Source organism: Alosa sapidissima, chromosome 19, assembly GCF_018492685.1.
Source record: "Alosa sapidissima isolate fAloSap1 chromosome 19, fAloSap1.pri, whole genome shotgun sequence".
NCBI classification, from domain to species: Eukaryota; Metazoa; Chordata; class Actinopteri; order Clupeiformes; family Clupeidae; genus Alosa; species Alosa sapidissima.
The window spans coordinates 17,016,466-17,031,465 of NC_055975.1; the positions used below are offsets into that span (position 1 = coordinate 17,016,466).

At 46.6% G+C, this 15,000-nt stretch overlaps 1 protein-coding gene across 1 annotated transcript in view; it reads left to right on the top strand.

The window, feature by feature from the left end:
• The window catches only part of ttc7b (tetratricopeptide repeat domain 7B), a 50,070-nt gene that overhangs the window by 28,363 nt on the left and 6,707 nt on the right, over positions 1–15,000 (top strand). The window contains 5 exon segments of the mRNA XM_042073480.1: positions 3,860–3,899; positions 3,901–3,977; positions 5,573–5,670; positions 6,836–7,021; positions 13,090–13,230. Coding sequence (XP_041929414.1) covers positions 3,860–3,899; positions 3,901–3,977; positions 5,573–5,670; positions 6,836–7,021; positions 13,090–13,230 — 542 coding nt within the window.

Consider the following 15,000-nt stretch of genomic DNA (forward strand, 5'->3'; position numbering starts at 1 on the left):
GCTCCATGGAATCCAGGCTGCCTAGCAGCGTGAATAAAATCGCATCATCCTCAACTAGCCTAACCCCGCTGTCAACCATGTCATATGAAACTGAGGGTACCAACGTACATTCCCGAACTACTGTTCCAGCCAATCACAATTTCACCTTATTCTCAACCACTATCATATCCAAAGCTGCCTTCAACTAAATCTCAACCTCAATGACATCGTGTACATCTTCAAATGCTTGTTGAGGCCACATTCTTCAGCATATGCGACTAAATCTCAAACTTAAATGGCTGACCAAATAAGTGCCGTTCTTCTATCCATTCCTTCAATTAACATCCGTACATCCATCTGTGTCCCATTCAACCACATCACACCCCCCCCCCCCTCTGAGGCTCATCTCCCAACAAACCTATTACACCTAATAGGACCTGAATCGAATCATCTCACAACATCCACCACCATGTTGTGTTCGTTCAAGATGATGCACAGGGAAAACACAGTGACTTCTTTAGCCTGCACGGCATCTGCAGCACACCAGATGAAGCTCTGCATAATTAAAAGTCAAACAGTATCAGCCAGCGACTATAAAATACAAGGACTCCAGCTCTCTGAGATGAGATGCTTCTAATAAAATAGAGACGATATGAAGCGATAGGACGGCACTGGCAGCGAGATGCAGACTGACCAATAACAGGCTGGAGAATTCATTGGCCAATCCCATGTGTCCAAAGCAGTAGAGTACACACCGACACACACACACACACACACTCTCTCACACATGCGCACATGTGCGTGCATGCACACACACACACACACACACACACACACTTTATCTGTCTACCTCTTAGTCCTCGTGCAGGGCCCGTAGCAGACCATCCCAAGCTGCCTTGCAAACATTTCATCAGTGTGTTTGTGTTTGCCCTGGCGAGGGCATTAGAAAGGGGCCGGCAGCTGGCATATTTAATTAGAAGAGAGAGTGGATGGAAATGTGGGCACAGCAGAGCAATGGGCACGCACCGCGCTGGCAGACCACTTCATTAGTGTTGGCACCAGAGCGTTCTAGCGTACAATTTGCCCACAACTCCTTCTCCATCTCTCCCTCTTTCTCTCTGTCTCCACTCTCTCTCTCTCTCTCTCTCTCTCCTCTCTCTCTCTCTCTCGCTCTCTCTCCTCTCTCTCTCGCTCTCTCTCTCTGTTTCTGTCTGTGTGTCTCCCTCTTTCTGTATCTTCACTTTTTACCCCTCCCCTTGCCCCGTCTTGTATCATGCAGGTTACTTTATGCACAGGCATGCTAACACACATGCACACATACACAAACATGCACACACACACACACACACATACACACACATACACACACATACCCATAAAACCAGACATGAGCACAGATGCACACACACTCCCTCATGTTATCCAGGCAGCCATGACTTTGCATAGCCAGAAGATAGCTCTGCCTCTCTCCGCTCCTACCCTATTTTTCCTAATTATCTCTCTGCTCTGTTTGTTTGCTTTTTCCTATATTCTGATATATTTAAATGTTATCGTCCCTTAGGGCCGTGTGTGTGTGTGTGTGTGTGTGTGTGTGCGCGTGTGTGTGTGCGTGTGCTTGTGTGTTTCTGTTTCTATGATGTTGCTCTGTGTGTATGCCTCAGCGACTTATGTAACATGAAAAAGAACAAGATTTTTTTTTTCTTTTCTGCCCTGCCTCCCTTCTCTGTGATTGCACCCAGTTTTACTGTTAGCATGATTGAGCTTCATTCTTCCCTGAGGGAGGAAGTGTGCCCACTATCTGCTGTATGTGTGTTTGTGCGTGTGTGTGTGTGTGTGTGTGTCTGTATGCTTGCGCTGCATATAAAACTCATTTACTTAAAATGCCGAGTGTGACTTAAGCCAATATTCACAATTGTACATTTTCTTCTGTAGAAGATGGAACGTCTACCATCCCACCCCATCCCCCAGTGTGCACATAGAAACACACTCACTTGTACACACACACACACACACACACACACACACACACACGTATAGATACATACTGTACCACTGAAGAGAAGTAATGGTCTTTCTCTAGGCTGCCCTTCACACCCATACACACACACATGTATACGCACCACACACACACACACACACACACACACACACACACACACACACACACACGTATAGATACATACACTGAAGAGAAGTAATAGTCTTTCTCTAGCTGCCCTTCACACCCATACACACACACACACACACACACATGTATACACACACACACCCATACACACACACATGTATACACACACACACACACACACACACGTATAGATACATACACTGAAGAGAAGTAATAGTCTTTCTCTAGGCTGCCCTGAGGGAATGTACGTACATCAGGATGGGTTGCTAATGGGATGTCAGTGATGTGAATGAAGCAGGCTCATACCTTCATTTCTACTGTACTACAGCTACACACACACACACACACACACATACACACACACACACACACACATACACATACACACATACACACACACAGATATATGCACAGGGAGGCTTCCATAGGCAGATTTATTCATTTGCCCTAAGTCTAAGTAACAGAGGATGGTTGAGCTGCTCATCTGAATTCTTTCCCCTATCCCTTCCCCCCTCATGCTTGCTGTGGCTTCCCTCTCTCTATCTGACTGACTGAACATCCATGTTGTTGTGTGCCCCCCCCCCCCCCCCCCCGGCTCTCCTCTCCTCTCTCTCTCTCCTCTCTCTCTCCTCTCTCTCTCTCTCTCTCTCCTCTCTCTCTCTCTCTCTCTCTCTCCTCTCTCTCTCTCTCTCTCTCTCTTCCCTACCCTGCTTTGAAGTGCTTTGCCACTTCTGCTCCTGCTGCTGCTGTTGTTTGTGCTGTGGAGATTGTGCTGCATGCACCCCGCCATCCGTCCCCCACCCCCAGCCACACATCCACCCACCCTTCACTGCTCCACTGCCTGTGCACTGGAGAGAGAGAGAGAGACTCTGTGTGTGTGTGTGTGTGCATGCGTGTGGTGTGCACATGAGCTGAGGGTGCTCATTGAGTTGAGGAGTTTATTTTGTGTTATTCTGTGCACACGCTCAGTGAGACAGGAGAAATCACCATGGCGAGGGGAGTGGGGGATGAAAAGACTAGAGAGAGAGAGAGAGAGAGCGAGAGAGGAAGAGGGGGGTGAAGCAAGGGTTTGAAAGGATAAAATGAAGTGGAATGAGAGAAAATAAAGAGGGAGAGAGGATACTATGAGAGAAAAGGATAGAACAGGAATGATCGTAGAGAGAGAGAGAGCCAAGCAGACATTCGGATTAGAAATAAACAGCTTAGGTGTCTCCTTCATAAACTGGTGCAGCAGCGGCGTTGGCCTGGAGATGTGGGTGCCTGTTTACTGTCTTTATTAGAACACTTAATTAGCCGTCCTGCTGATCAGACCCACGTTTGGGTCCTGCTGCGCCTCAGAAGGAGCGAGGAGATGGAGAACGACAAAGGCAGAGGAAATAATTAGGAAGACTTGCTCAGAGAGAAAGAGAGAGAGTTGGGTGGAGTAGAGATGAAACTGCATAAGAGAAAGGCACGTGCTGAATGATGGAGGCATGTTGGTCAGCATATTTGGAGGGAAGATGGGGAAAGGAATGTGACTTACTTTCAAATGTAACATATGAGCACATGTATACTGCACCAGACAAATTTGTGTCATTATGTATACTTTGTCTCTATTGAATTGAATTGTGGCCATGAATAAATAACTTAGGTGTGTGTATTCAGCCTGCTGTTTACTAAGGTGAAGCTGGAGGAATGAAATGTGTGTGTGTGTGTGGTGTTCCCAAAGTGAAGCTGGAGAAAGTAAATGTTGTGTGTGTGGTGTGTCCTCAGCCTGCTGTTTACTAAGGTGAAGCTGGAGGCCCTGTGTCGAGGGGCCTGAGGACGCGCTGCTCACCTGCAAACACATGCTGCAGATCTGGAAGTCCTGTTACAACCTCACCAACCCCAGGTAACCCCACCACACACACACACACACTCCTGCAGAGAACACAGCCCTTACCAAACCTAGAAAACCTCAACAGGCAAAGCCTAGGCATACTATAAAGCATCTCTCTGGTATAGTTCCGTAAACACAACACTATAGGGCTCTCTTTACAACCTCCATACAGAGCCACTCTCGCCAGTTCATGCTCCATTTAGCAAATAGTACACTCGAGTGAAATGCCATATCCCTTTGGCCACACCCTTTCCACTATTCTTGAAACCTTGGCCCTTTCAGCATACTACTAGAAGACTGCATGGTCCTTCGAGCAGGATCAGAACAGGTCCCTAATATTCTGATACTTACAGCAGGGTCTTCTCAAATAGCCAGACAGGTTTTGCCGACCCTTCAGACCCCCCTCCCTCTTGTTATTCTCCTGTCCTGTCACACACACACGGCCTGGGAGGCCCAGCAGGAGCAGCAGCAGCCGCCATAGGCGCAAGCCGCTCTCATCAATCTTGTCTATCTCTCATTAAGCTCGCTAACACCGTTCCAGGGAGACCAATTAGTGTCTGGACTTTTCACCCAGCCCGTTCCCAGTCAGTCAGACAGCCACCCTCATGTGGTGCTGTTTTTTCCGCTTTAGCTTTTCTTGTTGTTTATTTGTTTTTGTCCTTTCCTGTTACCCCTGCAGTGCATTATTCAGTGTGTCAATCACCAGAGACTCAGCCTGTGCTTGCATCGAGTGTGTGTGTGTGTGCGCGCGTGTGTGTGGTTTGTGTTTGAGTGCACACATCCCATTCCTGCTACAAAGGCCAGAGTGATGAGGGATGACGTCTGTCATTCTCTGAGAGAGATTTTAATCCACTTAATATCATCATGGAGACACGGATAACAGTCTTCACAAATATGCTAGTGGCATTGCTTTGTCACTCAAGTTTTCACACATACATGAACACTTACCCTGATCTTTCATCAACCTGCTCAAAGTTACCGTGGTCTGTAATCAACCTGCTTTCTCAAACATTTTAGTAATGGTAATTGTAGTCTATCTATGTTCGATTGGCATTTGTGATTATTGTTATTTTGTGAAATTTGTAAAAACCACCAGTGTCTGCCTTTAGTTTTCATGCTTAGAAATTGCAATGCAAGACGTTGTCTGGTACACTTTAGCAAAAGCTTCTCAAGACATACATTTTGGCAACTGCTTAATGCTAGGCTTGCAGTATTTCTGCCAAGAACTCCAATGTCTTTTGTGTACTATTGTGTTATTGGAATGATTTTTTGTTTGTCGTGTCTCTGAATCGCTGATACGAGTGTGTGCTGATGACGCTAACGTGGGGGATGCAGGCGAGAAGGTTGCTCCTGGTTTCATCAGGCTGGGTGGTGGTGTGACAGGATGTGACTCTACGGGCTGAGGCGAGAGGGTGTGGGGGGGGATGGGAGGGTTGTAAGGGAGATGGGACGGGGATGCTCATGCTGGAAGGCAGGGGTAGAATCAGAATTTTCATTGCCATTAAAATCAAAATCTGATGTAATTTTTATCCTCTCTGATTTTGTGCGTGTGTGTGCATGCGTTTGCGTGTGTGGTGTGTGGTGTGTGTGTGTGTGTGTGAGATCAGTGACTCAGGCCGGGGTAGCAGTCTGCTGGATCGAGCCATGGCAGACCGGAGGCAGCTGAATGCCATGACTCTGCCTGACTTCAGTGACCCTGAGACAGGTAGGAGAACCCCTTCACGTATGACCACATGGAGACTCTTTACAGCAAGTCAGAGGAATTCTTTCTTCCTTTGTTTGTTCTACCATGGCAACAGTGTCAAGGAAAATTGCTCAATGTTTCCTTTGCCTCAGTATCTCCAGCCTGACCTGAAATCACATCCATGTTGAACATCAATGAGGAACAAATGTGAATTTATTTTCAGCACCTTAAGGCATGAATGTGTTGAATACATTGTTGTGCATGAATGTGTTGAACACATTGATGTGTTTTTCAGTTCAGTTTAATTCTACCTGGAGTTGCACAGTTGGGTGAGATGAGCTTGGAGTTTTCCATTTGCAGGTTGATCAGTAAAAGCCATGTATGCCATTTATGAGACCTTGTGGTGACACAACCATGCTCATGCAGAAATGACAGCGAAGAATGAAAGATTTTGCTGCAGCAGTAAAATGTAACAGACCCTGATGCGACTCCAATGAAGCGCTAAATGATGTGGAAGAGGCTTGCGTGTATTAAATGTCACCATAATCAATCATGGACAGGGAGGTGAGCTGATTATCTCCCCCATACAACCCCAAAGTGGAAATTTCCTGTTGGGTGTGCATTTTGCAGAATGCATGTCTATGCAATAACCATTAAAAAAAATCGTTCTTTTCAAATAATATAATGTTTTTCTGATTTTGTAACCAGTATGACATAAAAGCAGCTAAAAATACCTAGATGTCATGTTTTCAATATCCTTAAACTAGCATGTGACCAATATGGCATTTATGACCAAATCATATGTTACGATTATTATGAAATGTGCAGTACCAAAGATATATATGGTATAAATATAAGGTATATAGAACCTCATAACTTGGGGATGGTATTTGGTGTCATTTTAGTTGAATAACTATTTCATTGTGCAGTTGTACAGGTTAATAACTACACAGAGTGTTTTTGTCCAAGGAAATTGTACACATCTGATGATGAATCACAAGTCCTCATTCCTCTTTCCCTCTGTCACTTTAGCACTGACATTTCTTTTCCCCATAAGTGGCTTTCTAGTACCTTGTGCCTTTCTAAGGGGGGGTTATGTGTGTGAGTGAGAGGGAGTGAGAGAGAGAACGAATGTGTATATGTATTTGCAAACTTCCTTCAACTGTTTTTATTTTTATGTTTACAGCCTCTGGTTCCACTTCCTCTTTCTCGAGTGCGGAGACCCCCTCTCCCCTCTTCCTCCTTCCCTCTCTCTATCACGCTCCCCCTGCTCCTCCCTATCTTCCCTCCCCCACTAAGAGTGACTCCACACTCAAGTCTGGCAGCGTGGCTTTCTGTGACCACGCCCCTCACCGGCGACTCTCCACCTTCAGTAACACACCACGGCCTGCACGTGTGTGTGTGTGTGTGTGCCTGATTTAAGAGTGTGTATGCGTGAGGCATTGCGTGACACAACTGTCACTGACCAAGCCCATGCTTTTAACTCACTGCATGGCTTGTAGAGTCCCCCCTCCCTTCTCCAAACTTCGCCAGCCTGTATAAAGCCCCGTTCAGACTGCAAGCGACTAGCGGTAAAAGACCATGACCATGTAATGTTCACATAATTCAGCCATTACAGGCGAAATGACCATGGGCGAGGTGAAACATCAAGTGACCGGAGATGAGCAAATTGCCATTATATGTGAATGGGCCTTAAGGCTCTATGCACATAGCTAGTTAGACCAGTCAACTAACCCAAATGGTAGCCTATTCTAAATGGCATGAGTTCATGTTTGTTTAGACAGGAACATTTTTGGTTTGGAAGCTTGGCCCTCAGTCAGAATATGCAATCAAGTAATTATGCAGCACATGTCCTTGTGTGCCCATTGGCCACAGAGAGTACTACACAGATTTGGTGTGTGCATGTGCGTGTACAACATAGCTGGTACTGTAGCTGGTGGACTGTTTGCATGATCATACAGTTAACTGCTAGACTGAGCCTCCTCTGTTGGAGTGAGTGTCTGTTTACAAGTCAAAGCAATTCTGTCAAAACATCATAAGATATGAGTGAGAAAAAGAGAAAGGGATGAGAGAGAGAGAGAGAGATGGACAAAGAACGAGAGGAATGATGTATGAGACTAGAGAGATACGACTGTGTCTGAGACAGGGCAGTGCAGAAAATGTGACGACGGAAGAGAATTCACTGGTGCTGGTGTATGAAGAAGAAGAAGAAGAAGAAGAAGGGGGATATAAAACGAAGCAGAAAAGAGGTGAGTGAGAGAGCGAGAGAGAGGAAGACAAAAGATGAGGCTCGTCTGTTGTGAGCAAGTAATGAGGGCAGAGATGGAGCGAGAAAGAGAGATCTGCAAGAGCTAAAGTGTGAACGCAACGAGAAGAAAGAGAGATGTGGGATGCTGTTGAAGTGTGTGTGTGTGTGTGAGAGAGAGAGAGCGTTAGAGGGCTAGGACCGAGGGGAGAGAGAGTGAGGAGAGAGAGAGAGAGAGACTTTAAGAGTGAAAGTACAGAGAGAAAAGAAAAAGAGAAAGAGCCCCTGGAGGTTGACATTAAGCCTCTAATCTGCCAGAGTGGCCGGCTTATGAAGAAGCAGGAACTGAAAGAGAGAGGGAGCTAGAGGGAGGGATAGAGAGGGGGGGGGTAGGGGAGAGAGAGAGAGAGGGAGAGGGGAAGAGAAAGAAAGGCTGATGAAAGGAGTGACGTTTGGTATCAGAGTTTGCGCGTGAGAGCAGAGGCTCACTCTCACATTCCCGATGACTGCTCGGCTCTCTTATCGCCTGGCTCCAAACAGAAGCATGGAGAAGCGGGGGGAGTGAGGCCCCCTAAAAACCGGCGACAAAAAGATGGAGTGATACGCCTCTCCTCGGAATTTAAGGGCTCAAAGAAACACGCCGCCGCCACACACACACACACACACACACACTGACATTACCTTACCACTTGCCTCTTTTATTCCCAGTAGTCACAATGAGACTGGGTTTGAGACAAACACCCCATGCCGTGGTTGCCTCCCCTTCACTTTGTAGACGGATCTGTGTTGATAAACAATTTCTGCTATGCATACTACTCTTCCTTCATTTTTCTTCTATCCCTTCTTCTCTCCCTTCTTCTATCCCTTCTTCTATTCTCCATGGAGGCCTTTGAATCCAGACTGTGCTATCCTGGTGTGTTGTCTCTTAAGTCACCTATACAGTCGTCTTCTGTTTCTATTGTAATCGAGTTCCCTTAGAGAGTCGGTGCCTTGACAACTTTCTCTCAGTGAGAGTTCTTTGTGTCTAGCTAACCGTGGAGTTCTGAGCACTTTCCATGCTTTCTTTGTGGGCATACAGTTTGTGAAGTGGACAGAGATCTCCACATTATGGAGAGTAATGGTGTTGGATCAAAAGCATGCAGCCTCCTGCGGTTTTTGATCCAACTGTTTTGGTCTGGGTTTAGCCAGTTTTGTTGTTCTGGTGATGTTTTGTAGAATTTTTTGTAGATGAAAGTAAGATGAGATGTCTTGCTGTATTCCATTGTTATTTGTATCCCTTCTTTCTCACAGTTCTTTTGTTTTATTTTTATTTCCCATGACTTAAAATTTTAGATTTGATTTCATTTTTTCTCTTTTTTGTATATTTTTGTTTCAATTTCAAATGCAACGTTCCAGAGGCCTACATGCATGGTTTTAACACCGTTATATCAGGTTGTAAGTAGCCCTCTCCTTCACTCAGCTTCTCGTTCTTTCTCTCTTTCTATCTCTCTTTCTCTGTTTCACTCTCTCTGTTCCCCATCTTCTTGGCCTGGCTTCTTTGCTGGCTTACTCCGCCACCTGTCTATTCTCACTCACACACACACACACACACACACACACACGCACACACACACGCTCCACTGCCATGTGTGAAGCAGCAGGCGCTCTCTACGCTTTTTGTTTTTCTCTTATCTTATCTCGTCTCTTTGCCTTTTCTCTCCTTCATTGCTCTCATCTTGGGCCTGCGTTGTTTGGCCACACTGAGCTCTGACTGCAGTTTGGCCGGCCCGAGCATCTCAATAATTGAACAGGGCATATTATATCTCCATTCATTCATCACTGGGGCCTATTCATCCCTTCCATCCACCCGTCAATCCACATCATCTGTCCCCCACCTCCACCTCTCATCCATCCACCCGTCCTCTGTTGGGGCCACGGGGCCACGGGGCCCGGCGGCTCCAGACTGGAACATGTTTGGGTTGCCATCGCCGTGACGCGCATTGTTTTGGCGAGTCGTGGGCGGACGTGAGGGGAGGAGGCTCTCTGGTTGGCCCCCAGCTCTCGTTCGGGGGCCAGGTGGCGGGTTACAGCGGCTTTTGTCTTCCCCGGGGCGGCTCAGGTTTAAAGTGGCTATTTATAGGGCCCCACTGAAGCGGGCCCCGGGGCCGAAACAGGAGCACGAGGCCTATTTTTGAGTATGTCAGAGGTCCCTGACATTCTACACTGGCCGCAACCATCATGCGTGAGCATGAAAGCAAAAGGATTGAATAGCCCCCCCCCCCTTACATGCATCATTTACATTGGCTCTGTAGTCAAACCTCATGTTTTTTTGTTTCCAAGAATGGTGCTAGTGTGTCTGTGCCAGTGTCTGTGTCTGTGTGTGTTGTTTGTGTCTGTGTGTGTTCGGACAGAGAGCCACGGTGATCAAGAGCACCGTCTTAGAGCAGCCATCCTTTAGTTGTACTGATGCTTGAATGCCCGTTTGGCTGCAGAACCTGAACACATTGGAGGTCTTTGTACTTTTATATGAAGTCAGGGGTCAATTTCAATTTCTGTCAGACTGCAAATTGCACAATGATGACTGTGTTATTTAAAATATGTTTGAAGAACAAGACATAACCTCTCCCTATAGGGTTAGACCTTTTCCCATCACTGCTCTGAGATACATCTTCTAACCTTAACATTCAGGAATAGTCAGCAGTAGGGTAGTGTGGAGTTGTGAGCTGCAGCTTATTCAGCAGTGTGAGTATTAGCCATGTGTGTAAAATATGGTCTTTATGTCTACCTGTGGGTCTGCAGCAGCTCCCCTCAGAAAGTCCTGCTGTCTCCTGCTGCAGCTGCAGTTAAAACTGAAGCTGCGTCACACTCCCCTCGGGGAGACTTACCGTCACCCGCGTTACCGTGGCGATGCCGAGACTGGAGTGCCGAGCTGTGCATCAAGCTCGGCAGGTGTAGCGACAGTGTCCGGGGAACGGGGGGGGTTCCTGCGTGGGGAGGTTTGTCGATACGGGCTTTTAGATTCCTATAAGCCTTGGCGTCGCTCAATAACCACTGCCCCCAGAAGCTTTCAGACAGAGAAAAAGAAGTCTGTTTTTATTTATTTATTTTCAAACTTCCTTGTTTGTGCCTGACCTAGTCCTGCAGCTCATGTGGACTTCAGGGCAGTATCGACTGCAGCAGCAGCGCATCTAAAGGCTGCATCGGTGCCTCAGGTGTGGGCACTTCTAATGTGAGTTAAATGCAGCACTTCACACTCGGCTTGGCAGAAGACAAACATCTAGACCAGTCAGACATCCTCGCCATAAAGTTACGGCAGGTCAGCCAACCAGTGCTGCTTTCAATCCAGCTCCAAGTCTCTTAACCTCAGTGTCAGTGGTGTGCTGTAGAAAGGCATGTCTTCTTCATGTGTACCATCGAGTACTTTCGCCACTTGGTCCCCTGAAACCAGGATGCTCTAGAATGTTCCAGGGTAGAATGTTCCAGGATGCTCTAGAATGTTCCAGGGTGAGCCATGTAAAAAAAAAACAGGCAACACTTTTTATGGACTGAAGAGAGCAATGTTTCATTAGCCTGGCGAGCCAGACCCACATTAAAATGTAGGGTCTGGGCACTCACCGTTCGCAGTGCTCAGTCCGAGGGGCGGGATAATCAGTTGTCTTTCAAATTCCCTCTGCACGCAATAGGACAAAATAGGATATTTGTTTTCAAGTAGCAGGGAATTCAAGCCAAACCGTTGCAACTCTGCCATCAATCATTATGTTAAGCCCACCAAACGACTCTATACACGATTTCAATGTCCTGATTAAGTTTCGATTTCTGGAGCTCACAAGCCAACGGAGAGTTGCTAGACTAGCCCTGGCAGCAAATGTAATTTGCTGCCGCTAGGGGCGCGTCTAGATTTCTAGGCTAATGTTTCATAGCCGTGGAGTTAGTTCCTGGTCAGTAAGGGCTTATTGTGGTTTGTCTTAGTGTAAAATATGGTGGAGATGAAAGTAGTGTAGATATGTATTTTTTCAAATATGAGGGTCTCATGTTTGTGTGTGTGTGTTTGTGTATGCGTGTGCGCACACACATATGTGTGTGATTGAAAGGAATCTTTACATATTAAAATCATATTTTTATTTTCTTCTTAAATTAATCACAAAGCCCTCCCTCTCTGCAAAGACATGCACCCCATCATAGGCCCCAGCTGAGCTGAGCTAAGCGCTTCAGAGCTTCTGCAGTCCTAAGCCTTTGGACTGAAACCCACTGGTACTTCATAACCTATAGCAGTCTATGAGGAACGTCTGCATGGATACCTGAATTGAATTCTAAAGTAGGCCCTTATGGCCTATGTCAACAGAGGTGGTGATGAGCAGGACGCTTCTCCCTTTGTAGAGCTGGTCATGCAGACCCCATTACTCTTTTCAGATGGGGGAAAAATAATTGACATACATAAGACATGACTACTGTGTTGGTGTAATGGCATATGACTAACTGTAATTGGGATGCATGTGTTGATAATGCAGTTTAATCAGACTGACCCGTATGTTGCTGTAATCTGAGTGACACTGACATACAGACAGAAGCCCACTTAATGGTGCATAATGAAGTAACGCGCATCCAAAGTACAGCGCTTTGAAATATTTGAATATATTTTTGTAAGTATTTGAATATTTGTACTTTGGGAGCATTCGAATTGTGTGTGTGAGTGTATGTGTGTATGTGTGTGTTTTATTTGTGAGTGTGTTGTGAGTGTTATGTGGTGGTGTATTTTTTTCGGTGTGCCCTTGACATTATTCACCATCGGCCCCTTCTCCACAGCATAACGAGCCTCATTTATCAAGCCTGTAGACAAGCGTCAAAGCTGCAGCAGTTCTTTAATAAGGAATAAAGTGATCTAGCTAATAAAAATGTCAGACCTGAAGAGGTTTTATCTTTACTATTCGCTTCTTATTGCTTGATATATGAGGCCTGCTGTTCTTTTTATTTGGCATTTTCAGACGGTGCAGCTCATATCTTTTTTCTCCCCATCCCCCAACCCGGTTTTGTCTTTTTTTTTTCTCTCTCTCTCTCTCTCTCTCTCTCTCTCTTGCTCTCTCTCTCTCTCTCTCTTGCTCTCTCTCTCTCTCTCTCTCTCTCTCTCTCTCTCTCCTGCTCTGTCTCCTGCTCTGTCTCTCCTCTCCACCTGTCTCCCCTCTGCTCTTCCTCTACCTCCACCTTTTTGCTCTCGTCAGGTTCGGTGCACGCCACCTCCATCGCCGCGTCCAGGGTGGAACAGGCTCTCTCAGAGGTTGCCTCCTCCCTCCAGAGCAGCGCCCCTAAGCAGGGGCCCCTGCACCCCTGGATGACTTTGGCCCAGATCTGGATTCACGCAGGTAGGGCAGCCCCACGCAATCACACACACACACACACACACACACACACAAACACACACACCAACCCAGCCTTGACACATGTGGTGTCACTGTCAAGCAGGATATTGGTCATTAGAATGATAAAGATGTATTAAGAGAAAAGAGCTAAAAGAAGGATGCAAAGACTGCCCACAAGGGAGAAAGTAACAATCTAAATGACCTCTTCAGCAAACAGACAGAGTGAATATTCAGGTACCCTCTAGGGAAAGTGCAGCCATGTTTTTCTTTGCCCCAGCTGTAAATGTACACACACACACACTTATACCTCTTTAGCCCACCACTGTAAAACCTCCACTCATCCCAGACAGACCCACGCTCATTAGTGAACCCATATTAGCAGGGATTTCTTCACCACACACACACACACACCCGTGAGCCCTCGAAAGTCATGTACAGCCATTTATCAAGGGATCGATTGCAGATAGCGCAAAGATGAAAGAGGAAGAAGAGAAGGCTTGCCATGCGGCTGATGCTCTGTGTGTGAGCCAGTGTGGTACAGAATGCCTGAGTATATAGCAGAGTGAAAAGCACACCGAGAGACTTCAGTCAGTTTGGGTTTTTTTGTTTGTTTTCTTTTTAGTTGTGTGATGCAAAAAATGAACATGTTCATTGGTCATATTCCTGCCATCTTTTTGTTCAGCCGACATATACTATGTTTTCTGATAACACCCATCATGCGCGTGCACACACACACACACACACACATACGCACACATACGCACGCACACATACGCAAGCACACAAACACAAAAACACACACACACACACACACAGACGGCCGGTGATATTGATGATAGAAGTGGGGGAGGTAGGTGTCATCCCATACGTTGTGGATCGATCATTCCTCGTCTCTGATGTGTGTGTGCCCACACCTGGCGCGGACGAGCGAGAGTGTGCGGCGTGGGTGTGTGTGCGATCCATACTCGACAGGAGGCTCTGCCCAGAGCACCGACAGGCTCATGTATGAAGTAGTGGACTGTGGCTTTGCATAATCCAGCTCCCTTCCCACACACACACACACACACATACACACACACACACACACACACAAAACACATACATACACACACACACACACACACATGCCACACACAAGCCACACACAACACACATGCCACACACAGCACAGACAGGTGTAGATGTTCATACTTCGTATAATCAGAGCTATCTTTACAATATTTTGTGCATTAGGTCTGATGACAAACCCACACATTGACATTCCTTCTGGGTCCATACCTTGTCAAGACCCCCCTCTTCCCCTCATTGGCCTGAGAACAGGTCATAAAGATAAATAGATAAATGATAGAGAGATATGAAAGACAGGAGAGTGTGACATGGCTTTGGATGAAACATCAGCGAGGAGGAGCTAAGATGGGAAATGATGGTGGGATAGAGAGTGGGTGATGGAAGACGAGAACAAGAGTCTTTGTGGAAGGAAAAGGAGGGGTGGGAAGTACAGACAGATTTGGATGGAGAGAAGGCATGGAGGAGAGAGGGACGGAGAGAGAGAACAGGTAGAGGGAGGTGAAAAAGTGCACTATGAAGAGAGAGAGGGGAAATGTGAGCGGTGCTTACACAGCAAACGCAGCTCTTGCCAACGGGAGACTAGAGAGGAGTCCCCCCTCTGCCAGCTGGTCCTGACTGCCCACGCAGCGGCATGGCCCAACACATGGACACACACACACACACACCCACACCCACGCGCACACACACACTAGCGCACACACACCC